General features: G+C 33.4%; 1 protein-coding gene and 1 long non-coding RNA gene across 2 annotated transcripts; both read left to right on the top strand.

Moving 5' to 3' along the window:
- The first annotated feature begins 1,917 nt into the window (after positions 1-1,917).
- LOC127852467 (uncharacterized) lies at positions 1,918-9,712 on the top strand. The gene is made up of 14 exons (XM_052386422.1): positions 1,918-2,035; positions 2,483-2,593; positions 2,787-2,840; positions 3,061-3,237; positions 3,708-3,821; positions 4,201-4,433; positions 4,980-6,004; positions 6,157-6,294; positions 6,614-6,743; positions 6,918-7,113; positions 7,339-7,407; positions 7,698-7,766; positions 8,045-8,116; positions 9,504-9,712. Exons 2-14 carry the CDS (start codon positions 2,488-2,490, stop codon positions 9,710-9,712), a joined length of 2,592 nt encoding a protein of 863 aa, XP_052242382.1. The 5' UTR covers positions 1,918-2,035; positions 2,483-2,487.
- A 5,276-nt stretch (positions 9,713-14,988) lies between these two features.
- LOC127852363 (uncharacterized) lies at positions 14,989-16,932 on the top strand. The gene is made up of 3 exons (XR_008036215.1): positions 14,989-15,540; positions 15,649-15,779; positions 16,800-16,932. It is a non-coding gene; the product is annotated as an uncharacterized LOC127852363 (long non-coding RNA).
- The last annotated feature ends 9,039 nt before the right edge of the window (positions 16,933-25,971 follow it).

Genomic DNA, 25,971 nt, shown 5'->3' with positions numbered 1-25,971 from the left:
ATATGATTGCCTTCAGGTTTCCATGGTTACGTAAAGCATACTAGTAAGTCTGGCGGCCAAGAACTGGTGGAGATTCTCCATGATGTCTTCACGAAGGAAGTCTACGAAGATGGATACACATTGGACCCAGAGACAGGTAAAAGTTTGTGTGGTCTGTTTTGCTGAATTAAAACACTTAAGAAATAAGGTCTCAAAAAAGGTCAAGGTCATGATGCTAGGTCAGAGATTGAAAAAGACAACACAGAACTAAGATGTTCTATTTTGCTTATCAATAGTAGCCTTATTTTTGGAAGACATTAATACATTATTCAAAGTATATACTAAAGAATTGGCACCCTTTCATTTCCTGAAAAGTAATGCAAGAGCCCTGGTAAATACCAATGCTTTCTGCCGCTTCTGTATGGTTTCTTTTAGAAGATTAAAAAAGACATTCTTCATTATTATGAATTGTCCACTTGAATTATACACAAAAGAACCTATTTTGTTTTCATTATTTTGAGTTCAATAATTTACTTTTCTATGTATCAGGCATTAAGCATTGCAATTGTCTGTCTGTCTGTATGTATGTCCATCCATACATACTTATGTATGTCTTGAAGCTTGTGTTTTACTTCCTCTTTAACTTCCGGGTGTCTATAACATGACCTCAATGTGTAGATGATCGTAAGTAAAGGAATTCTTGCTGAGACGATTTTTGACAAGGCACCCAATGGCGGCATATATGTTTACACAGCATCTTTAATCAGTAACTAGTTCATATAAAATTGCATGCTACAGGAAATTGGCATATACATTACTATAAATATGGGGTGATTTTCTATATGAAACCCTTATTGTGGGGTGTGAAAAAAATGTGGGCCGAATATACCACCCCACTTTTTTTAAACGTATTTAAACGCTTCCCTGGAGTACATTTTTCATTTTCAATCAATGTTAACCATGAACAACTCTTAAAACCTTTGACATCTTATCTTTAAGTTGTTTGTCCAATGTAGTTCAATGTTTACATAATATAAACAATACAATACAAAAATAGCATCCTTTAAATAATTGTACATTGATACAATCAATCCTCAATGACGAAACTTTAATTAGTATGCTCCATATTTTTTTGACTGGTCTTTTTACAGGGATGTTTTTCAATCAATGTTTGAAAAACTCGGTTTCACGTGGAAAACTTACATACAATAGTTCTGCATGTGTCTCCCTTTACACCAACGCGCCATATATAAATTGTGGGGTGTAAATACCACCCCCTGCTTCCCTGCGTTATGTTGTTAAAGAATATAGAAAACAATTACGCGGCGCTTTGATATTGAATTATATACCTTGACATGTACAAACCATCTTGGGCATTTCTTTACAGGGTTTTTTACACAACAGTCATGTGATGAACCGAATTCCGAATGTTTAGATGTGAAGAAGGGCTCCACTACTGGTATGTGCTATTTATTTTATTACTCAACATGGGATTCCATATGTATGACATCTGTTATTTTCGTTTGGTAAAACATCTTAAATGATCTGCATATATCCCAAACTAAAAGGTTAGTAATGAATCGCTCTTTTATCTCTTTTCACATGCACGTTAGTATTTGATACCGCCATTGAAAACTAAAATGGAAAATACGTATTACTATGACGTGCCTATAAAACACCCCACAATATCTCCCACCAGAACATACATATCATCAATCGTAAAACATATCTTCTTTTCAGAACCGGTTTGGAATCAATAATTTGAAATAACATACAGTGTCTTTATTTGCTTCTTCTTCTACAGACAGACTGAGAGTATGAAGTGTATTTAAAAATGAATTTTTGATTGATGAATTACTAGGGCAATACTAAATTGTCTATGATGATTTGTGATTCATGCACTACAAGGGAATAAGTTCATATTCACTTCCAGAGTCAAAGGTTGCGCTCACCAATAATGATGCAAATGCATACACATCTTACGCCAGCAACGTGTGCAAAGAAGATGACGTTGGATTAGGGAAAACACTGTCAAAGGGCCAGACTAAAGTTAAAGGTAATTATTGATAGACACTGATTAGTAGATGAATATATTTTAACAATTTTTGTTGAGTATATTTTACCTTTCATTTAACTCAAATTATGATTCATATTCACTGCCGCGTAGCTTAACATAATATAAGTAATTAATCATTCGAAAGATATGTTCTATTATGGTGTATTGCTAAATGAGTATCCTAGGAAATGTGGGCTGTATATATATATATATATATATCGACCCACAAGTAAGACATTCCACTTGTATACATGTAGTCGTCTAGCTCTGACAATTGATGTGTAAATGTTATATGTAAAGAAGCTACATTATTTCAAACTTGAGAACGATGTCTGATTTGACTTTAATCAATAATGGATGCTTAGAACATATTAAATATGGTGTATCACATTGTCGGGTAGAAACTATAAATTGTAACCGCAGCGTAAATGTAAGCATGCGTTCCAGGTCCAATGAACGTACTTAAAAATGATGTATCGGGCTGTGCAAGTGCTGCGCTAGGAGGGGAAGGAAGACCAAAAAGGAACGTAACCGTTTCATATGACTATCAATGTACAGGTAATACTTGTTTTGGGTGCTTCTTTTTAAGCATTACGTAACATATGCCACGACTTTATTTTCACCGCCACAACAACAGTAGACACACATATATTAGAATATTTAAATTTCTTAGAGATTTTGATCAATTCTTTACATATACTAACATATATATGTTTTATGTTTAATATTCTTTCTTTTTTTTGCAAAAAAGAAGATTTTGATACGTCTGCAGATAGCGATTCCGACTACATACCACAGAGCTCTGGTACAGAATCATTATTATGCATATTGAGAACTTGAAAATCATAATAATAATTGTTTCATAATATTAATTGCAAAGAGTATAGATATTTGTGTAAGCATATTTTCATTCATATCAATTAACGCACGTTTATTGTTTATTTTGACCGTACAAAACATGTGTTCAACCCGTTAAGGGCTGCATGTAAAGGAATAATTATAATTTCTTAATTTTTTAAATCAAGATGATGACCTAACAGAACACAATGATGATACTGGTGACAATGATTTCGACGAAGATGTCGATGATTATGTCCAAGATGATGTCAATGATTATGTCCAAGATGATGTCGATGATTATGTCCAAGATGATGTCGATGATTATGTCCAAGATGATGTCGATGGTGGTTTAGATCGTGGAGGTGATGATCCAACCGTTTATGACAAACTGATACTCAAACATTAATGCGCTTTATTAGATATTCATATTTGGAGGCATAATATACCAAAAAAATAAACCTAATATACATGCAAATTTTGAAGGTTTCAAAACCGAAACCGAAATTCAAGATGAACTTTGGAATATTAAACAGTCCTTTGATAGAAACAATTAAGCAATGTTTTCAAGGCCGAATTTATTTATTTGGTTATCTGACCTTGTTTTTGTTTTTGTTGAAATCAAATAGGAGAACACTACTCATGGAAACGACAATGAAAATCTTCGGCTTGCAATTTTGCTCGCAGCAGTATCATCAGCTTGAAAAAAATGTTTGCATACGTTTAAAAGAAATATTTTGAACAGTTTTTAACTTAGCTCAGCAATTCTCTTCTGATATTGCAGGAAATGTTTTAATATACTATACTCGTGTTTTTTTTTTTTATAAATTAACAGTTGGTGGCAGTAAAAGTACTAAATCCCAGAAAAAGGAATCGAACAAGATTGAAACAACCAACAATAAGGAATGTCCACATATAGATGAAGCATACAGACGCCAAATGAGGAATGGTAAGGTTTTGTTAAGCTATGTTACAGAACGTTACATTGTAAAAAAATTATATAAATAGATATAGGGAACGAGAGACGTAAAATGAAACCCACGTATCATGTGAGATTATAAGGTCAAGACCCGATAACAAAACATATAGAATGTGGAATAAAACACCGCTTAACAACACAGAATATTTAATATCATGTTTGCACATACAATTCGGACATTTAAAATTTATTTGTACCTGGTTTTCAGCCGATAAAAAAAACTAACGCCTTTTGAGCATTTTCGTTCAACTTAATTGTTTAAATCTATATAATTTGAGGATACATGTATAGTGTGTAAACACATCTTTATACTTCATATGGAAGTGATTATTTACTTACATATTTTCAGTTTCACTGCCAACGTATTCTAAAAAGGAAGATGGGCATCGGGACTATCGAAAAACAAACTACTGTTATTACTGCAAACGTTCATTCACGTCCAAAATAGCACCACACTACATCAGCATTCATTCAGACGAAGAACTAGTGAAGAAAATCATACTGTCATCAACGGAATCAGAACAGAGAAAGACGTTGCTTTTGGAACTTGAAAACAAAGGCAATTTTGCACATAACGCGCAGGTAAAGATAGTGTGTCACTTTCATATATTTAAATCGCCTAAAGTCCAACTATGAATCATACAGCTGCAGTAACTCTGAAATATTTCGAATTACAACGATTCATCTAAGCCATACGTCGAAAAACAATACCCTGGTAAACCATATTACCTAAGAATTTCAGAATGTTGTTCAGTAAATGAATGAAAAACAAACGTAGCGTTAAACCACCAGTTTATATATAAACTATTCATAGCGACAAGAGCGTCGTCCTTTGCCATCATGCTTATACACAATGATTTTCACTAACCTAAGAATGCTCGAAACACACAATTTTAAAACATTGGTCACGGCTTCACATGGCTTGCAAGTGTCGCTGTTACATTATACCTATGAGTATATGCCAGCATAGGAGAACCCCATCCCTAATGTACTGCTCAAATATTTTCAATACTCCAATGAAATCATAAACGTTCATTTCATTCCAGAAAAATAAAGGTTAGTCGTATGTATAACTTGGTTTTACATAAAACACTTTGCAATTGAAGTAATTGTATCTGAATTTGGCAGGTAATCGAAAGGGGCGAGGGAGAATTGGTTGTCGCGAGAAGACCAAATAGCAAACAAAAAGAGAAGTATTCCTCTGCGGACTACTTGCCTTGTGAATATTGTTTAGGGTTCTACAACAAAGACACATTATGGCTTCATGTAAATAACTGTTGCTTGAAGCCCAAGAACAAACAACCTTCAACAAAAAATTTCCGTCGTGATGCAAAGGCCATGTTATTTCCATTTATGAAGGACATAGACGAAGACGATGCCCTACTGGAATCCTTTTTTGATGGAATGAAGGAAACTAATGCTAACCCAGGCGTTCCTCTTCTATGCAAAAATGACCCACTTATACGAGAGTTCGCTAGTTCAAAGTTGTGCCGATTAGGCGAAAAAAAAGAACAAAGGGTGAAAGACGTTGATAACGTGCGAACAAAAGTGAGAACAGTTGGTAGGTTACTTAAACAACTACATCAGAATAATGAAGCTAAAAGTCCACTTTCAGAATTCATAACTGGGATGAACTTCATGAAAGTATTAAATGCTACTAAGAACATATCATTGGAAAGCGACTCGCCGCAGTTGGCTCTCACTATTGGCCACTACATTAAACACATCGCATTGTTGAAAAGCAGCATAGGGGTCCAGACCGAAGACGAACAAATGATCAAAGAAGCACGCCATTTTACAGAACTATACAACGCACACTGGAATGACAGGGTTTCCTGTGTTGCCAAAAGAAGACAGCAAATGAGACATATCAATAAACCGACAAAGGTACCACTGACGTCCGATCTTATAAAATTAAAAGACTGGCTTCTTCAACAGCTTAGAAATGTCATCAAAGTGGAGAATCCGACGCGAGTACATTGGGAAAAGGCGGCAAACATGGCAATGGTCAGAATTGCCATGTTTAATAAAAGGAGAATTGCGGAAGTCTCCGAAATGAAGGTAACCGACTTCACGGAAATGGAAGCACAGGACGACATTGATAGCGAGATATACAATGCACTGGATATGTCGGAAAAGATTCTTTCTAAAAGGTGTGGTATAGTGTAGTTATATATGAAAAATGTCCGAAGTTTATCTTTTATGACGAAAGATATTAAATAACAATGACTATTATAATTTCTTACATTATTTTGGGTACATGTTTCAAAACGATAATTTATAAATACAGCGTTTTATGTTTCAGAATGAAAGTAATCGAAGTACGAGGAAAATCCACGAGGAGCTTACGGAAAGTTTGCGTTCTCCTGACTCCAGACATGATTGATGCTGTGAGATACTTGTTAAAAACCCGGAGCAGCTCAAGCGAGTTTTTGTTTTCGAGGTACTTGATTGCGTAATATTTTTTAAGTTGTCGTATCAAAATTTTGTATTTAATATTAACAACAAAATAGAATAAAAAAACTTCATTCTTAATACTATCAATAAATATATATGGCATGCATATATAACATACCGGGGTTAATAATCTATACATAAGAAATAAAAAGTACTTTCAAATACCAGTGTACATATCCCTAAAATAGCGCATACCAAAACGAATATTCATTTTGCTATATCAAAAGCATATGCTGTAAATAACGATATACTGTCATATACATCATCTGTAACTTCTTTCTATTTGTTTCTTTTTCTGCACTTAGACAAAGTGACAACACCCCGTTGGATGGATGCACTGCAATGAGAACAATAACTAAGGCATGTCCAGGGCTGCAACAACCCGGTCTGATCCGTACAAGAGAAATGCGACGATATTTGGCGACTACGGCTCAGGTATGATATGTATAGAAACCACCATACATAATACCTTAATGAAGTTTTTAAACGTTGTATAGTTGCTAAGGATTCAGTTTTCTATTTGTGAATATTTGATACATATCGCTGATCCCAATATATTTGATCATTGAGTGTATATATATGAACGTATTCTTTATGATGTTTGAAAAGATTCTTGATATGACGGGCGCTGAATTAAAGATGGTTGCTGATCACATGGGGCATAACATCAATATTCACACTGACGTTTACCGTCTCCAAAGTTCTATCCTCGAAAAAACTAAAGTAGCGCGGGTGCTGATAGCGACGGAGAATGGAAGCATCAGCAGGTATCAAGGGAAGAATCTCCAAGAAATATCACTTGAAGGTAACAATTTGAGTTTCAATTTTCTGTTATTCATCGTTTTGTGCAATACATCTTCACAAAACTTGTTTTTACTATTTCAAATCCAATATTCTGTATGTGTCGATATGCCTTTTGTAGTTCTTATATTGCGATTGGTGAACTGAATAGTTTATAAACATACTTGCATAATATCATATGGAAGCGGTAAGAATATTTATATTGCATCAAAGATATGTATTTCCGCAGATATAGCAGAGCCTGTCTCGTTCGAGGACTCTTGGTCAGAAGGGGCAACAGGGACCGGCACTGGCACTGGTGAGACATTTTACATTTACAAATAGAAATAATTAGTTCTTGATGCAAGAAGTAGTATGGTAAATAGAAAATACAGAAAGGAAGATAAATCTATATAATTGTCAAAGAATGTAATAGGCAGTAAATAATATTGTTCTTTTCATATGCCTGAGACGTATATATTGTACTTTGGTGAATAAACATCATCTGTTTATATGATGAAAATTTTCAAGAAGCCTCCATTTTCATGACATGATTTCACTGATGGTAATTGTAAAAAAGATGTGTAAGATTTTCATTGATATTTTCAGATGCAGCCGTTACGCTATCTGGGGACGAATCCGACGACGAAATCGAACTGCCGTTGTCGGAACACTCAGGTAGCATATATATTCTATTAATTGGGTATACACAACATGAGATTCTGTCCGAGTTTAAAATATCTTTGCTACAATTTGTTTTAATTCACAGCATATTTTGTTTATATTTAAAAGTTTATGATTTAATGAAAGTTTTATAAATTAGTATAAATATGTTTATGTTTGCACATAAGAAATTTTAGAAATATTATCTTGGCTGTATATTGTGTAGCTTGTAATACTGTCATCATTAGATATATTATTTTGCTAATAAACTGTGTCTTCATTAATTTGGACAGATGAAAACAAGGCGATCAGTTGCAGTCCTACAAGTTTGATGTCTAAAGTACAACACCTTAAAGGAAAACAAGGTGAGAAGCGAAAACGGGCAATGCAGTATGACATTGCAGTTTCCTAACAGTTTACATACTTCTGAGCATTAATGTATTAAACATTAATAGATATATTGAGAAAAGCTTCCTTTATCAAATTATTTTAAATTGGCTTTAGTGTATACGCATTGTCATAGCAATACATATATTTTTCATTTTCCGGTATCCATGTTTAAGTCAGATCTTCTTCAAACTTAATTAAAATGTTTGCGGGCATTTTGTCTCTAGTCAAGTACAGGAACTGGCCATATTGCCACAGATACATAATGACCCTTTAAGTCCTCCAAATGGCATTGTCAATTGTAATTGAAATATTATTGTCCCCTACCGGTGAAACCGGAGGGGACTTATGGTTTGCGCTTTGTGTGTCCGTGAGTCTGTCACACTTTTCTGGATCCTGCGATATCTTTAAAAGTTCTTCATATTTTTCATGAAACTTGAAACATGGACAGATAGCAATATGGAGATTATGCACGTCATTTCATTTTGTTCCTACGCCAAGAATTATGGTTGCTATGGAAACAAATAGACTAGAAATATTGCTTCAAATGGTGGATCCAACGATAACTCAAAAAATTCTTCATATTTTTTCAATAAACTTAAAACATGGGCAGATGGCAATATGAAGATTATGCACGTCATTTCATTTGTTCCTACATCAAGAATTCCGGTTGCTATGGCAACAAATAGACTGGGAATATTGCTGAAAATGGTGGAGTTTCACCGGTCGGCGACTTATATTGCTTGGCAATAGTCTTGTTTTAATCTTATCTTTAAACCTATTAATTTGTCTTTGCATAATGTCTCAGCATAATTTGACAACTGGCTAAGTCACCCGAGGCACTTCTGAGTTATGGCCCTGCAGAGACTTTAGGGCAAACGAGTTACATAGACTTGTATTTATGAGAAAATCTTCAAAAGCTTCTTATGAACAAAATGTCTGAAAGCTTAAAATATTGTGTATGCCATTATAACAAGTGGAAAGATGTTCACACGATGACTCTTAGGTGTCATACTTTCCCATCATGACTAATAACCTAAAGAAGTTACATGTATATTTTAGAACAATAATAGGGATGTTGCGAATCACCACTTGTGCTGATACGTGCACTTGTGCACTACTTTTACACACGTTTGATATACAAGTGTCACATTGACAAATTAGGAAATAATACCTTAATGAGGAATGATTAATCAGACACAGCACAGTTTACAAAAAGTAGTGCAAAAGTAAACGTTTCAGTTCACGTTTTATTTCGCAACCTCCTTAATGTCTTCTTTATACCTCATTAATATGCAAACACGTGGTCTTTAAATGTGTTTAGTATTACATTTCTTATACCTTTTTTCGATCTGTTTGTTTCAGTGACCGCAAGAAGTGGAAGAGGGATGAAGAGGAAGTGGAACGGGGAGGAGAACGATTTCTTCCTGAACTTCTTTAAAGAAGAAATAACCCAGAACAAGATGCCAACTGGAGAGAAAATTGTAAAGGCTCAGAAAAAGCTTAACCGAACCGTAGCACAAATACGAACAAGGGTGCATAATATAATACATGGGAAGCAGAAAGTAGCATGAACCAATGATTGTTTCAAACATACATAATTGATGTAAAATGCTTGCAGGAAGAATATTTAAGGTTTTAGAAGGCATTTCTGTTTTGTTTCAATGGATTTATTCGAAAATTATATAAAAAAAAGATTTTATTTGCAACAAGGGGTTATGCACTTAAAATAATGTAATTAATTTTCTAACAAAAAAAAACTGGTACCATGAGTAGCATGAAACAAAAACTTTTTTAAACATAAGTAATTGATGACAAATGAGTGCAGAGATAATATGTAGGGTCTAATAAAGCATTTTATGTTTGTTTTAATAGGTTACTCTGAAAATTCTATTTATCATGATTTTTGTTTGCAACAAAGGGCTGTGAACTTTAAAACATTTTATTGTTTTTTTAATCCAAAACTGATACTATGATTATACTGTATGACATGCACTTCACCAAAACATTTATAATAATATTGTATATTCTTGAAAATGTATCTCCCCTTTTCACTAAAAATACCACTTTTGATCAGAAAATTCATTCAGAATGATGTTTACATTTGCTTTCAACAAGCATATAGCTTCTTTCTCTTTTTATTCAGCCACAAGTTCTCAGCCACTTAAGGGTTATGTTGCCTTTCTTTTACTATATGAAAAACAAAATCTACGCTTTGAGCCATTTCATTAAAAGTCTTTACAACACCCAAGGGCTAATAAGTTTAGATATTAAGTACTTCCATACAAACATGACCATGACCGCGAAAAAAAACAACATAACACACTTTTTGGTTTACGATTTTTATTTTCTAAATAGCTTGCATGCGGCATGGCATTCAATTTTCTGTAAGATAAATATCTCGACTTTCTTTATTGGATGATTTCGGGCTGTTTCATTAAATCAGAAAAGAGCTTTTAAACGTAATTTAGACCCATGTTAAGCGAGATAATAAAGTACCACTTTTTGTTCACTGCCAACGCAAATAAAATAGAGTAAACTTTAAAACAAAGAAGAAGTTCTTATTATTTCTTATAACATCGTATATGTATAACAATGCAGATACTGCAATTCAATAGTGCATTTCATGTTTCATGAATACATATCTGGAACCTGTTTTTATATAATCCTTTCATATTGTACTTATAAACATGTATAATGTCTTGTCATGTATGCTTTGTTGTGCATAATTAATTAGAATTGTCTTTTCTTTTGAATGTTATCATATTTTAAGCATTTTCTCCCATGAAATCTATTAATTATCGATTACAGCCGCGAGTTAGTCCCTTCAGGCTTAACCAGTCATGTATTAATGTATTAATGTTCTAGTTTATGAAACAGCCGATTCGCGCGTTTTGGGTCACATTATTGTTTTGCATGATCGATCTATTTTTGATGAGAATATTTTGCCACACCCGCCCACCCCTTTTTGATTTGTGTTTTTATATTTCTGCTTTATACGCTTTATATGTTAATTAGTAGGTATAGTTTGCTAAATGTTTGTTAATTTGTTTATTATGTGCAATTAGTATTTGTATAGTTGTGCATGCATAATTTGTGTTGATAGTGATGCTCATTGGGTCATTGTCGACCTGAAATGGCTTGAAGTCACCAGGGGTGACTAGAAGCCGATTCATGTCACCCTGGGGTGACTTCAAGCCGACTCTAGTCACCCCGTGTGACTAGAATCGGCTTCATGTCACCAAGGGTGACATGAATCGGCTTGAAGTCGCCCTAGGGTAACAAGAATCGGCTTCTTATCACGCCCCGGGTGACTTGTGGGCCATTTCATGTCGACAATGACCCAATGAGCGATAGTGATAGCCGTTATTGTTACCTGTGTTAGGTGGTGTAAGCAGGAGTTGATCGGCGAAATTGAGTTATTGAAGCTATTGGGCGTTTTTATGTATTTGATCAAATTGATTCAATTTGAAATTATTGTCATTTGTATGGACGTCTTGTATATTTGTGATTGCAAGTTCTATTGACCTTTGATTATAATGATCGTGTCACACATTCAGACCATTTAAATGTTCTTATTCAATGTATGTTCTATGTTGATTGCACATCAATACGAATCGTGTTAATTGTTGTATTTTCTAGTGTTCAATGTTTATGTTTATTTCATTTATTCGTGAACATGTGTGAATACGATGTAATAGTTGTTCACAAACTTATACAAATAATGGTGTTATGGTGTTTAAATAAACGGATTTGAATAACAGTTGATTTTTTTATTATTTATGATTTAACAAGATATTATATAGTAAAAATGATCTGATAAAAGTCGTGTACGTCCTGTACACTTATAAAATCAAAAGCAGAAGATGTGTACACATATTTCACACCAAAAACACAGAATAACGCAGGGTTATGTTTGCCTACAATAGTTTCGTCTAAATAAATTCTTGATTCTAAGGAATGGTCAACAGATCGTACCCAAATGGCATGTGAAAATTATTACAGGCTAAACCGTGATCATGTATGAGGTGACCGCCGTTATATGACTCAAATAATGTAAACATGGTGTTAAAGGTCCATCCATGTTTGATGATATAGTTGGCGAAAAAGGAATTGCATAACATAATTTACAACGAGAATGTTTAGAGATAACTGTTAGTTCTTTTGTCTTCAAAATCATACATAACCAGGAAGATTTGTTATGGCAAAGTGTAAGTATTATTTAGCAAAAATAACTAGTAAGTTATATAGTACATTTATTATCAAAGCACTGTATCTAGTAATATCAATTATATTATTGACTTATGTCATTTTCGTCATCGCACAATGGAAGGGACCGTTCAATCCGAAATACGCATAACAAATTAAACATTAAAGTCAAATGGAAAATAAAACGACATAGTCAGTATCGAGACTTGTCGTAAAGCAAGCACCGTGACCTCTTTAAAAGAAAGCTTATATTTGATACACTTGGGGTCGCGGTTCATATATATTTAATTGGTTTATGGGACGTAAGATGGTTTTAAACAGGTTTGATATGAGTTGGTCGGTATAATCCGTAGGGAAACAGATTAGATATCGAAAATAATCTGAAAGAGGAAGATCCTTTAGACGCGCTAAATACACTCCAAGTACAATAAATAGCAGCTTCGGTTTGATTGAAGCTGTTCATCTGCAGTGATGTAACTTTGAAACAATGCTGACGCCCTCTGGCATACACGATGTATCATAAATAACAAAGTATTACATATGTGTTAACAAAAACCCCACCGTCAGCGGCTGAATACTCTTTTATGAACATTTTTATTACGTTCGCCATGATGTATGATAAATATGGTGTATATATCGTATAGTACATTTACTTGTTACAAGTCATGTACGTTGTTTTCATATTATTTCAATTTAATTTGATGTCTGTACACGACCTAAATATGTGGTGCGCGAATGAAACCAACATACGGGGCATATATCATATATATATGATATATGCCCCATATGTTGGTTTCATACGCGCACCACATATCTAGGTCGTGTACAGACACCCCACAATTGCGAGAATATCTGTATATATATATATATATATATATATATATATATATATATATTGCATACTTCTTCATGTTATATTGACCTAGTTGCTATTTTTTATCAGGTGACGTGTAATGAAGACACAGATGGGCAGGAATATCTTCCGCAAGGGTATGTATATAAATACACTTTGGCTGTACTAACGATTTCAAGTTTTCTGTATCTACCATTTCAATTCGGCTAGGATAACCTTCCGTCCATCATGTCTGACCGTTTTCCTGTTCGTTTGAGAAACTTATTACTGCGAGTTCTCAATAACTGCTAAAAATACTTGGAAAAAAATAAGTATACGGGACGTGTAAAGACTGCACCTTTTTTAAACAAATGTCTAAGATCGAGTTGCTTTTACTTAAAATAGAACAGAACAAAAGTGGAATACTTAAAAAAAACGTTCATAAGATAGTATTATGAAACTTGGTTTATACTATAGGTTGGATATTGGCGTGTTTGTCGAAATCTTCATCTGTTCATAGTTCTATCGTTTTGTCTGTCGGTAAAATAAAATAACTAGAAAAGAGTTATTCATAAAACTGTGCCACGCGATTTTTCAGAAAGTATCATACAGATTTTTGGAAGAAACTTAGTATAGTAAAAGAAGGACCATTTTGGCACTCTGCAATACCGTTCGAATTTTTATCTTTATTCAAAGGTCAGGCCCCAGTCACATGAATATAACAAAACTTAATAATATAATAAATGGTCAATTTATGACATATGATGATGAATCATGGTAAACACGTTTTAATATATGTGTGCATTTTGTCTGTCTGTGAATATGTTCTTCTGTTCACACATCCGCCCGTTTATCTGTGCGCTTAAAAATGCAATACGTTAAAACGTACGTCTAATACTATGATGAAAATTAGTTTACATATAAAAGTGATCGGCGGATTATGCGTGACTGTTCATTTATGAAAATATGTTTCGGGTAAGTTGTCTAGAAATGGAATAACACAAAATAATATATATGACTAGCAAAGTGATGGTAATAGGTTCAAACTTTCTTCATCAGAGGCGAATCATGTAGGGAATGTTTCACGAATATTTATATTGATGTGCTACACGGATTTCGGATTGTATTATGAATCATTTGTAGTGAATGAAGCTTTAAAGGTACATTCAAAGGTTTTGAACTTTTTAATTGATTTCGGTTTTCACTCAACAGGTAGGGACTACTGTATTGCGTGCAATACTTTCAATGAGATATTTATAATGTTTTGCTGCATGGAAAAAACATCATACGACATGGACTCAATACACCGTTCCTGTGTACATATGTAAAGAAATATAAGGCTTATGTATTGTGCTGTTTTGTACTGTTTTGGCAATTGGTCACTTGCCTTAAATAAAGGACCAACTAATTGTATATAATGAGAAATCAATACTGCTCCAGAAGCTGGAGTTTCACTTCTTTATATATTGTAGAAAGATAGATCTGTAAAACGCAGCACTTAATTATATAACATTCTGAATTTAATTGTTGGTATTTAATTATTAAAAAACACATTGTAAAAAATGCGTGTGGCTTTTGCTCTTAACCATAAGCAGCATAAGACAAACGCGTGTGCATACTTTTCAGCAATAAGACCACAATCCTTTCTACTGGGTACTCAGGAAGTAAGTAAAGTCTTTATAATAATCAACACTTGTAATAACTTATTCGTAAAAATAACTTATTTTATTTATATCATAATCAATGTAAATATATTCCAGATTACTTGTATCCTATTACATAAAATTTAAATCTATACTTCAGGTTGGGAATCCGTTGAATATATGGAATATCAATGTGACACTAGAAGGCTTCCGGCATTTTCATACAGCAAAAGTTTCATTAAAGGAATAGAAGCACGATGTATGACTGGTCTATCTGATATTGGTTTAATGAAACATGAGTCGTCCAAACTCTTTGCGATTAATGCCAATGTCTTCGTTCCATCACGACAAAGCTTAACTCACATTTTTGACACTATTGCTTTTGAAAAATGCAAAACATGCGTTATAAAAATTCTTGAAAAATCCCTTTCTCCTACAAGACCATGCGTGTGGATTGTTGACTATGAACATTCAAATGAAGCGTGCAATAGTTTATACAAATACAACAGCTCGAACGCAATAATATGCCTTTTATTACTCGGAGATGCTGCAACAACCCAAAAACTGTCTACACATCACAATGTGATTATCGCATACACATCTCAAGATAACATACTTGACGCCATGGACGACTTGCTTGAAAGATTCGCATTCATGACCGTAAGGCCATTGATGCATAGAATTAAGGAGAAATATGGAGCACAAGAATCATTATCTGGTATGTAGTTATTTAGTAACTCACAACAGATCTTGTATTCCGTTAATAACTGAAGTAAAGAAAACCGTGTTTGTTTTCTTGAAGTTTAGGCATCCATTTTTGTTTCAGACAATGTCAATGAGGCGCTACACGATGTTTACGATTACGTACGCACGGCTTACGAGAAAAGCGCGGTACCATATGATGAGTGGCCAGAAATTCCAAAAGCGAATTGTAAACTTCCAGCAAACGTAGATGATGTATGCATATCAATCGATGTCATTCTATAGTTTACTAACAATTGTATTGATTCACGTATAATGTTATAGTTTAATATTATGTATTTTTGGTTTAAACCGATGTGTATTTTTAGAGATACCAAGGAACAAAATAGGTTTAATGTGACCTTTTTCAAGATTTTGACTTTTGATTTTTAAAGCATTTTAAATTAAAAGCTTACGTTTATCAAAAATACAAATTTACAAAAAGGTTCAACCATGATTCATGCCGATGTCTTTTGCATTAAAAGGCTATTCCTTAACGTCAACGCCATCCGAACAGCAATGTGGCGCCATGCATTTGATGTTTTATGCAAACGGCCCACGGTTGTCACAAAATATAACGAAAAAGCAATTGTTTCGTTCCGCTTTACAAACGAAGAATACTCAAAAACATATTCATAGTATCATTATGTTAGTTGTATTCGAAATTATGTACAAATGTGTGTGACAGCCCGCTAGTTTGGTGGGTGTGCCTTATTGTCTTCTGCATCATAATCGTTATATTCCTAGTATACACCTGCAAAAATAGATTAGCTCTCCACAGCCATGACGTCTCTAATAAGCATGTATTTGCAGTATTGTTACAAGCATTTATATTTTTATCATTTTTAGCTCGGCTTTTTTCGGAAAAAAAACGAGGTATTGTCATAGCCAGCTGGTCGTCCGCCGTCCGGCGTCTGCCGTCCGCCGTGCTAAAACCTTAGCATTGGCTCTAAAATCAAAGTGCTTCCACCTACAACTTTGAAACTTCATATGTAGATGCACCTTGATGAGTTCAACACGCCACATCCATTTTTGGGTCACTTGGTCAAAGCTCAAAGTCACTGTGAACTCTAAAAAAATATTCTGACAAGCTTTCATTTATTCACAACCGCACCCGCAGCCGAGCGTTTGCACCCGTAATGCGATGCTCTTGTTATCTAATTAATATAATCATAATTGAAGAATGTGTTTTGCAAAAAATATTTTTTACAAGTCTGGTATCAATATATTTTGTAGGTCGTGGAGTCCGTTATTAAAATACCTGGAGTATTATCCTGTATTAAGAAACTGCAGCGACTCGAGATATATATCGACACATCTGTAGCTGTGGAAGAATTTTGCAAACAGTCCGTGCTACAAGTTTTGGATGGATACAACATTAAAAACGTATTATTTATTTACGGAAAATTAAAATCATTTTGTAATGCTGGATCTCCAATTTTGGGTGGTTTAGGGACACTCGGGGGATTTGCTGATAAGTTTTCGTGCAATAATGCTGCAAATAATCAAAAACAAATCAACTGCAAAGCTGTAAACAGTCGTACTCAGAATCCCAACTTGGTAGCACTCATTTCTAAGCATGTTGCTATGGTTTCACTTAAACGACAGAAGAAATCAAAGGGATCTCTAAAAGTGTCTGAAAAGGTTATTGGTTATATTGAAGATCCTGATACTCTTCAACCTGCATGGCTAGATATAGTTCCTGTTGACGTTTTAGAAGGTGTTCAAAAGGACTGTGTGACACAATTTAAAACCAAAGAGGGGTTATTAAAATTTGCCACTTTGAATGACAAGAACATTTGCAAAGGAGACCCTGTTCACATATGGGGGGCTGTGTCTTCGCCTGGGTTGGGTAATGTACGTGAAAACGCTTACGGGAAAGATGAAAACAGATACATTATATTAACAAACTATAATGACGGAACGGTGTTTTGCCAACCCGGTGATAGTGGATCAATTGTTTGCAAAAGCGATCGCAAGGGCGTGGATTTGTACGCAATAGCAATGCTTGTTGGGGAGTTTATACCAATGCACACAGAGGAGTATACAACAGTCGAGGGAGATACACCGAATACTGAAGAAACCTCATTAGAAGGAAATGGAAAGCAACAGCCACCATGTAAATTGAAAAAGAAAATTCAAAATACTACAGATCAAACTCGTTCCATAGATTCTGAAGTAAAACATGACGATACCCAAACAGCTCAGAATATCGTCAAAAAAAGTATACTACGGAGTTCTGACGACGTAAATGAAAATAAAACGGATACGGAAGAACATGCTAACATGAGTATTGAAAATCCTCAAGAAAAGAAGATAAAGAAGTCAAATATAACGGATGATTGTGCAAGTTCTAGCGATAACTCAAATATTTCGGAAGTCAAGACAGTAGTGACAGACCAACAAAGACAGGGACAGCCGCTGTATTTAGCGCTCAAACTTGGGAATGCGTTTCAAGAATTATCAAAAGTGTATGAGTCAAATTTTAGTCTATGTCAAGAAACAAAATAATTATTCACTCTTTATTAACACCGATACTTTGGTTCATTCATTTTCTGCAGAACTGACATCGATTTCTGGGAGGACAATTTGTAGCCATTAGTACTCGTAATAACACACACACAAAACAACGTTTTTTTACTCCGTTGATAACCAATATTTTGAATATTTAACTTTCAGATTTTGTTCTTCTGTTTGCTAAGCACAAAAGATGCATTTTCGTATTTTATATATGTTTCTGTTAGCGTGTTTTTCACATTTTAAAATAAAGTTTTATAAACTTATAGATATGTATATTACTAATTTAAATGCTGTTATCATTCATACATAATTTAAGCAAAATTAAGAACAGCGATATACCTTCTAATTATGTATATAATGGTTAAATCCATATTATTAACATATTTTGATTTTTGTATTCATGTATTACCAAATTGAATGATCATGTCAATAAACGTATTTTATTTTAGAGAAAATGTGTTTATATTTCATTAAACAAATGTTTAATTATAATATTCCGAATAAAAAAAATAAGCTTAAGTTATTTAACTATCATTAATTTGTTTAATTTTCTTATATCTTATTGTCGTGCTCTCAATTTTAGGTGTAGCTATTTTTGATTTGACAGTCTGATAAATAGTTTACACGTTGCTTTACTATAATTTTTACATGTGTTATGTATTTTCTTTACAAAATATTGTATGTTCACCAGTGCACAGCATGCACATGGTTAGCTTCTGGAATCGCCTTTTGTCTGGCTTGCGGCATGCGTCATCCGCTGGGCGTCCAGCGTAAATTTTTTAATTCAAACGACATGAGAAAATTTAAGCGACAATTCAAATGCACCCATTCTCTGAAATTGCAAGGATTAAACATATGTTATATTGTATAGTAGTCGTGTACTTCAATTGTTCAATTCAGTTTTTAAATTCAAAACCACGCCCAAGTGTACACACGGTGTGTAAAGACTATTAAAGTAAAGTGAATAGTAAATACTTTTTGAAGTCATGTCTTTAACTACAAGTGAAACAGATTTTATATTTGGCATCAACATCAGATATGAGTCTTATAAGACGTGTGTGAAAAGCATGCCTCTGAGCATGAGCACTGACAAGCCCAAGGTATAACATGATTTATACAAACTTGCTTAGTTTTAGTAGTTCATAAGGAACAAATCGTTTACCCAAAAACCGCTTTGGTATGTAACATCAAATAGTGGTTATTTGCAAAGTTTGTTCAAATCATATCTCGGGAAGATTATAACTTGCAAAACCAAACAGGTCATATGATAGATAAAATCTGGTATGTACAATTATTGTCCGTGGTTTGTATCGCATGTAACCAATACAGCAGCGCCAAACATGGTTATCATCTCGGTCACTATGTTGGACGTGAAAAACATGTTTATCTCACTGGTCATCACGTTGTAAGAGAGTTCGATGGAAAACGTCAAAGATAAACATTTTACATTGTTTAGTCGTGGTCTAAGAATATAGTTTACATTTGTAAATCAAAACAGATAATCTTTATTATTCTTTAATTATTACTATTTAATTTCAACATGTGTTCCGTAGTTATTTCATGATCTAAATAAAGATTCGTGAGCGAGATTGGTGATTTTATACTGCTCTCTGGATAATTCCCACAGCGCGTTTCATGGTCAACCAACTCGAGGTAAACTTTCTTCGTTTTGCTCGTCAGTCTTAGTTGCCCTCTCTATTAGACAACGCGTTTATGGGCTGCGCGGTTTCCTTAGCTATGCCGAAAATCTTCGGTACACGGCATTGAACTGTGAGAAACTAGTCACTGATGTAATACCAATGCAGCGTTCATGTCATCTTTACATGGTTACTCGGTTACTCACGATGTAATGAATTGGTATTATCATTTAACTTTTATTTTATTAACGTTAATCGTATTTCGACGTTGCTGCTTAATTGCATGCCATGTGCTAAATTAATTTTAGTTATTTTGATACGTACAATTATTGTTCATAACATCTGACTTAAAAGTTTGTTCATAAACTTGTACAAATGTTTCACCTAATGACGCTGTTTATATTTTGATTCATTGATTTCTAAAACCTTATACCCAAATGCCATGTACTGCGCATGACTTTGTATTTTAACAAGTCTAGTGAAAATATTGTTCTGTTTTAAAACTGTACATATACTGTAAAAATATGTCATTTTACACGTACTTTAGAGACTGGTTTTGTGATTGTTAATAGTTCCTCGCTATTTTATTGTGTAATTTGTAAACAAGATATAGGGTTACAAATATACATTTGCATTTAGTACTGTGTCATGTGATAATTGATAATATGCTTTTCCAGTTTGATCATGTATCTAATTTAGTGACATTTTGATGTAAATAACAAGAAATGCGCTATTTCGAATGAATTAATACATACATAAAGGGTAATGAAGGCATACGCAATGTATATAGAATGTAAATGCCAAATATATAATATTTGTCAATAAATATAATAGTTATTATATTTTTCTATCTCAATGTAATGAAAGTGATCTTTTTCTTCAAAGTGTAAAAATACCGCACACACAAAAATGTAACTGAACGCGTGGAACGCTGTAAAGCTGAGTTGTTAAATGCTTGTCTCCTGTAGTTTTGACATGATTCATTGAGATCATGTACCTTATTTATTGATTTATTTTATTATTCTATTACACCATTATCGGTGTTTCGACAACCAATATAAAATGACGTGTAAAATGGAAAATTGTACATATACTGTAAACGTATGAATGGTTATTTGGACATACACGCGTCGTTACCATCAGTATGCAACTCAGTGATGAAATTGGTTTTTGTTTAATGTTTAAGATTTTGCATATAAAATATGTGCACGTCATTTCATATTACCATGTAATTATGATGTATAAGATGTTCATAGACGGTAGATTCCTTCTTATAATCGAAAAATAGTAAGTGTATAAAAATCATTTGTTTCTATATGTATGCGATTATAATGCATTTGAGATTAAATATTTACTTTACTCAAGTCGATGAATGCTAATACAAGAATTAATTCAATTGTATTAAGACATTTTTAAAGCGGTACAATGCCACTAATCAGTCGCTTTAGTCTTATTATTTAAAAGCTAAACAGCATACCATTTTTAATCAACTAATTAATAGCTTAGAAGAAAACCTCAACCTCTAAGTGTAATACGGTGTACCTCTAAGTGTAATACGGTGTACCTCTAAGTGTAATACGGTGTGCGTTAATTCTACAACTGTGAGTCATGTTAAATCGCTGCATGTCCTTTGCAAATCGTAAGAAGAAAAAACATATTAATTTAGATACGAACTCATTGTATGTGCAATTGTTATCGGCACAGGATTTAAGTTGTATCCCTATATTCTACATGTAATATGAATGTATGCTACATGTAAAGCATATTAATAAATTGTGGCTGAAAATAATTACAAGCATGCATTTTGTGTTTTGAATCATTTTTGTTTCAATAGTGTGTGTTACTTGCCTGTTTATAATGCGTTAGGTCCGATCATTTACAATATGCGATTATAATAACAAGCAAACATTTTGTGTTTTGAATCATTTTTGTTTGATAAGTGTGTGTTACTTGCCTGTATATAATGCGTTAGGTCCGATCATTTACAATATGCGATTATAATTACAAGCAAACATTTTGTGTTTTGAATCATTTTTGTTTGAATAGTGTGTGTTACTTGCCTGTTTATAATGCGTTAGGTCCAATCATTTACAATATGCGATTATAATTACAAGCATACATTTTGTGTTTTGAATAATTTTTGTTTGAAAAGTGTGTGTTACTTGCCTGTATATAATGCGTTAGGTCCAATCATTTGAAATATTTTGTCAAACTAGACAAAATTGTTTTTCGTTGGTATCAGTTCTAAAAATAATCCCTGTGCGCTACAATGCAATTTGTATTTCATATCTGTTTTCAAAGCAGCATTTAATCGAGCGTATTTTCAATTTATAATTGCGTTTCAAATGTCGGTTCGGCGATTGCTTATATAGTTATATTTACCGAAAGCTTCACAAAAGTTTCCACTGCATTTTTATTTATGCGTTTTAAATTTATGCGTTTTAAATTTATATTTTATAGAACAATTTGAAATTTAAACGTGTTATCAATGTATTGACAGTAGAAATATCTGAAGCATATTGAAAATAACCACAAAGTCTGTGTAATTATTGTGTAACTAGATGCATGATGACAAGACATAACTGAATCGCAAACTGAGTGTATGCTATTATTAATTATTATTAATGTCTTCAAGTACATACGGTTATACAGAATCATTTCCGGAAAAATTTACATTCGCAAAGTATGTGATGCTATACCTACGTCACACCGGACCGGCGTCCCTACTACGACAAAAAAGCCTTTTTTCTCTAATGAAAATATATTTAACCATCGGTCCGGGGTCCTGCTATATGTTTTCTTTGCGAGTTCGCATCGTTCTTAGCGTAAAATTGAATTGAATGAATGCATGCGCGTTCTTCAACAGTAGTGTTTTAAAACTGTTATTTTAAGATTTAATTGTATTGCTGTGTAATGATATGTACTGTTACGGCTGTTTGTGTCTGTAGATTGTGTAAAATGTATTGTATTTTATCATTTTATCAGCTCAAGCCATTCATAGCACATGAACAACTTTTTTAAATAATTAGGTCATATGTACCCAAATGGAATTGGAGGAATTTTTAATTGCGCATAAAATATCGATGTAACGATAAAAAAGTGTGTGTGTGTGTGTGTGTGTGTTTGTGTGTGTGTGTTTTCAGAATAGATAAAACAATTTCCATTTGTTTCGCTGTAATTAGTGTTTGGTAATTATATTGGATTCATACATTGTCGTTTTACCATGCCGATACGTACATTGCATGACAATTAATTGATGTTAAGAGTTGTTGACTGGTTGCATTATGAATTGATGGTTAATTAAGGCTTTGTTCCATTCAAGTCCACATTGCTTTTTTTACGCATAATTTGCTTGCCTTAAATTTGCATTGGTGTAATGCTGCTCTTACTACTTCCGTTATTCGGTTGGTCTACGCCAAGGGAAGGTAATGTCCCCTTTGCTCTTTTCTCTGTTTGTAGAGGATCTAGAGTTGTTTTACAACATAATATAGATTCTGGTTTAACTATAGACGATGTTTTGCTTATATTACTCTTTTTCGCCGATGATATGGCCATATTGGGTTAAAATCATGAAGAAGACCATACCCATTTGGATAATCTGCTTTTATATTGTAATAATTGGGGCTTTGAAGTAAACACTTCAACAACTACAATTACGGTTTTCCGTAAGAGGGAACGTTAACGCAAAAATGAGGCATGGGCATACGATGGTCATAACATCGTAACAGTGAATAACTTTAAATTCTTAGGTACTATTATACATTATACAGGTAGTTTCACGTTAAATCAAGAATATTTAGTAAGTAAAGCCCTTAAGGCTATGAATACTTTTCTCTACAAGTGTAAAATGTATGATCTAAAACCTACAATACGTTGTCAGTTCTTAGATGCATTTGTGGGTTCGATTCTTAACTATGCCTCCGTAATATGGGGTTTTACAAAGATAACAGAAATATAACGTATTCATTTAAAGTTTTGTAATAATGTTACAAGTACGACTCAACAGTTGTAACGCATGCGTTTATGAAGAGTAGGGTAGATACCCACTTTACATTAATCGTTTTATAAGAATATTGGTTTAAAATTAGATTGAGTAATCATATTATGCTCCATACTTTGTATACTATGAATGTTGAAGAGTGTCATAAATGACACATCAATTGGTTCTCACATATTAAACAGTTCTTAACCGATTGAGGTTATGGATATGTGTTTTATAACCCTTACTATGTGTGTGTTACTTCTTTTATATGCCAGTTCAGAAATAGACTTATAGATACATTTAAACAAGAATGGTATGGTACATTAAGTAACAGTCCTGTGTTAGACATCAATATAGTTTTCTTTTAATTACAATAGTATGTGATTCTTATTTTGATTTGTTACCAAGAAATTTGAGTATTCGCTTTGTTAATTTAAGAATTTCTGTACAACAATTAAGAGTTCAAACAGGGAGGTATGCCCGCAATAATACTCCTCTCAATGACATACTGTGTTTGTTTCAATAGTAGAGATATAGAAGATGAGTTTCACTTCGTTTGTATTTGTCCATGATTAGTGTTTTACGACAGAAATACCTAAAAGGTTATTTAAATGTTATTCCATCTGTGTTTAAAGGGGACTTTTCCCGGTTGCGTAAATTGACAAAATTAAAAAAGTTGTTTCAACTTGACAAAGTTTCGTGTTAGTTATGATATTTGTGAGGAAACTATACCATATAACCTTTATCACTTACAAATCTTTCTGTGATTATATGTTTAGGAAGTTTACTATATGCATTTTCTTCATTTGTACTTTTTTGTATTTTTTTTTTCATTTGTAGTGAACTTTTATGTATTGAAATCGTGACATACTTCTATACTATATGTATTAAGACGATGTACTTATGTATAAGTCTAAATAAAATGTCTGTTCTGTCTGTTCTGTTGTATGAAACATATGTCATACTATATCTATTTAATTGTAGACGATATATTAAAAAGCATCAATATGTGTCCGCTTATACTAGGTGAAACATTTCTAAACCGGAAAGTGGATTATAAATCTATGTAAGATTTAATCAAAAAAGAAGTTTTCAATACGACCAACTTTGATACCCACTGCGGGGGGGGTTCTTTAGATCTTCCTCATAGACACCAAATTATGGTTCTAGGCCTAGGAAACAGATTCGAGAGCGTTTTCAAATAAGACGTAGGCTTTCTATGCATCGAGCTGAAAATAAATAGGTATAAACTAAGTACGATGATGCGTCAACGTTATTAAATCATGTCTTAATATATATGCACACATTGTTCACACCTAAAACATGGTTTACAGTACGCGTCAGATATATATGAGTGGTTTGCAAAAACATTGCAGACAAAGGCTAAACTTATTTACAGTATGAAGTTTCTGTAAACGTCATATGGAGCTGTTATTCGGAAACGTTCTGTAAACACGTTATGTAGACATGCCACAGATCAGATTTAATTTCAAGAATTATCTCGTGGTTTGCCTCAAGACGTGTAAGATCATACCGGTATATATATATATATATATATATATATAGTGTGTAAATACAGTTTTTGCTAGCCTGCTATATAAGAATTCTTGAAATATCAAGTTTCTAAATATCTTGCAGAGGTTCTGCATTGATTCAATGTTTGATATCCATTAACTTGAGCATGCTTTATTTATTCATGTAGTACTACTAGAGATATGAAAATTTTGTTCGGATTTTTCAACCAAATGTAGTTTTATTATTTTATGGATATATAAAGCCTTGCTACGCTCCCGTTTTTAGAGGTTGTGGGTGTGGAGGAGTAACATATTTGCGCATGTCCTCCCTTTTCTTCCTTCCGTCTGTCTGATTAATTGTTGCGAGCCTATCCTAAAATGTATTCGTGCTAGGAAAATTAAAACATGTAACCACCATAAAGAGTTGCAAACCTCTTTATACTTTTTGTTTTGCATTAGCAAAGTTAAGGCCCATTTGTCAGTAAAAAGACTGTGACATGTTTGAAACAGTTTGGCTTATGGATAGTTGAAATTTTAAAAGCGTACCTCTATATTTTACTTTCGACTTTTTGTCAACAGAACCTGAATTAGGGCCCTTTTTGGCAATTTAACTTGCGCTGCGCATATCTAACAAAGTATTGCAGTTAAGGGTTGAAATTTTACAAACATATCGACATAATGTGAACGTGTAATCCTTCATATTTGGTTTCTCTTTTTTCTTGACATATTTGGAGATATGACGCCTTTTCGAAAAA

Source organism: Dreissena polymorpha, chromosome 12 (genome assembly GCF_020536995.1).
Source record: "Dreissena polymorpha isolate Duluth1 chromosome 12, UMN_Dpol_1.0, whole genome shotgun sequence".
Taxonomy (NCBI): Eukaryota; Metazoa; Mollusca; class Bivalvia; order Myida; family Dreissenidae; genus Dreissena; species Dreissena polymorpha.
This window is presented reverse-complemented; position numbering and strand designations above follow the sequence as displayed.

Excerpts from the sequence above, each read along its gene's own strand:
- LOC127852467 (XM_052386422.1), top strand. The coding sequence starts at position 2,488 with ATGAACGTACTTAAAAATGATGTATCGGGCTGTGCAAGTGCTGCGCTA. Across the intron at positions 3,822-4,200 it reads CAGACGCCAAATGAGGAATG|TTTCACTGCCAACGTATTCT; the intron begins GTAAGGTTTTGT and ends ACATATTTTCAG. Across the intron at positions 7,114-7,338 it reads CCAAGAAATATCACTTGAAG|ATATAGCAGAGCCTGTCTCG; the intron begins GTAACAATTTGA and ends GTATTTCCGCAG.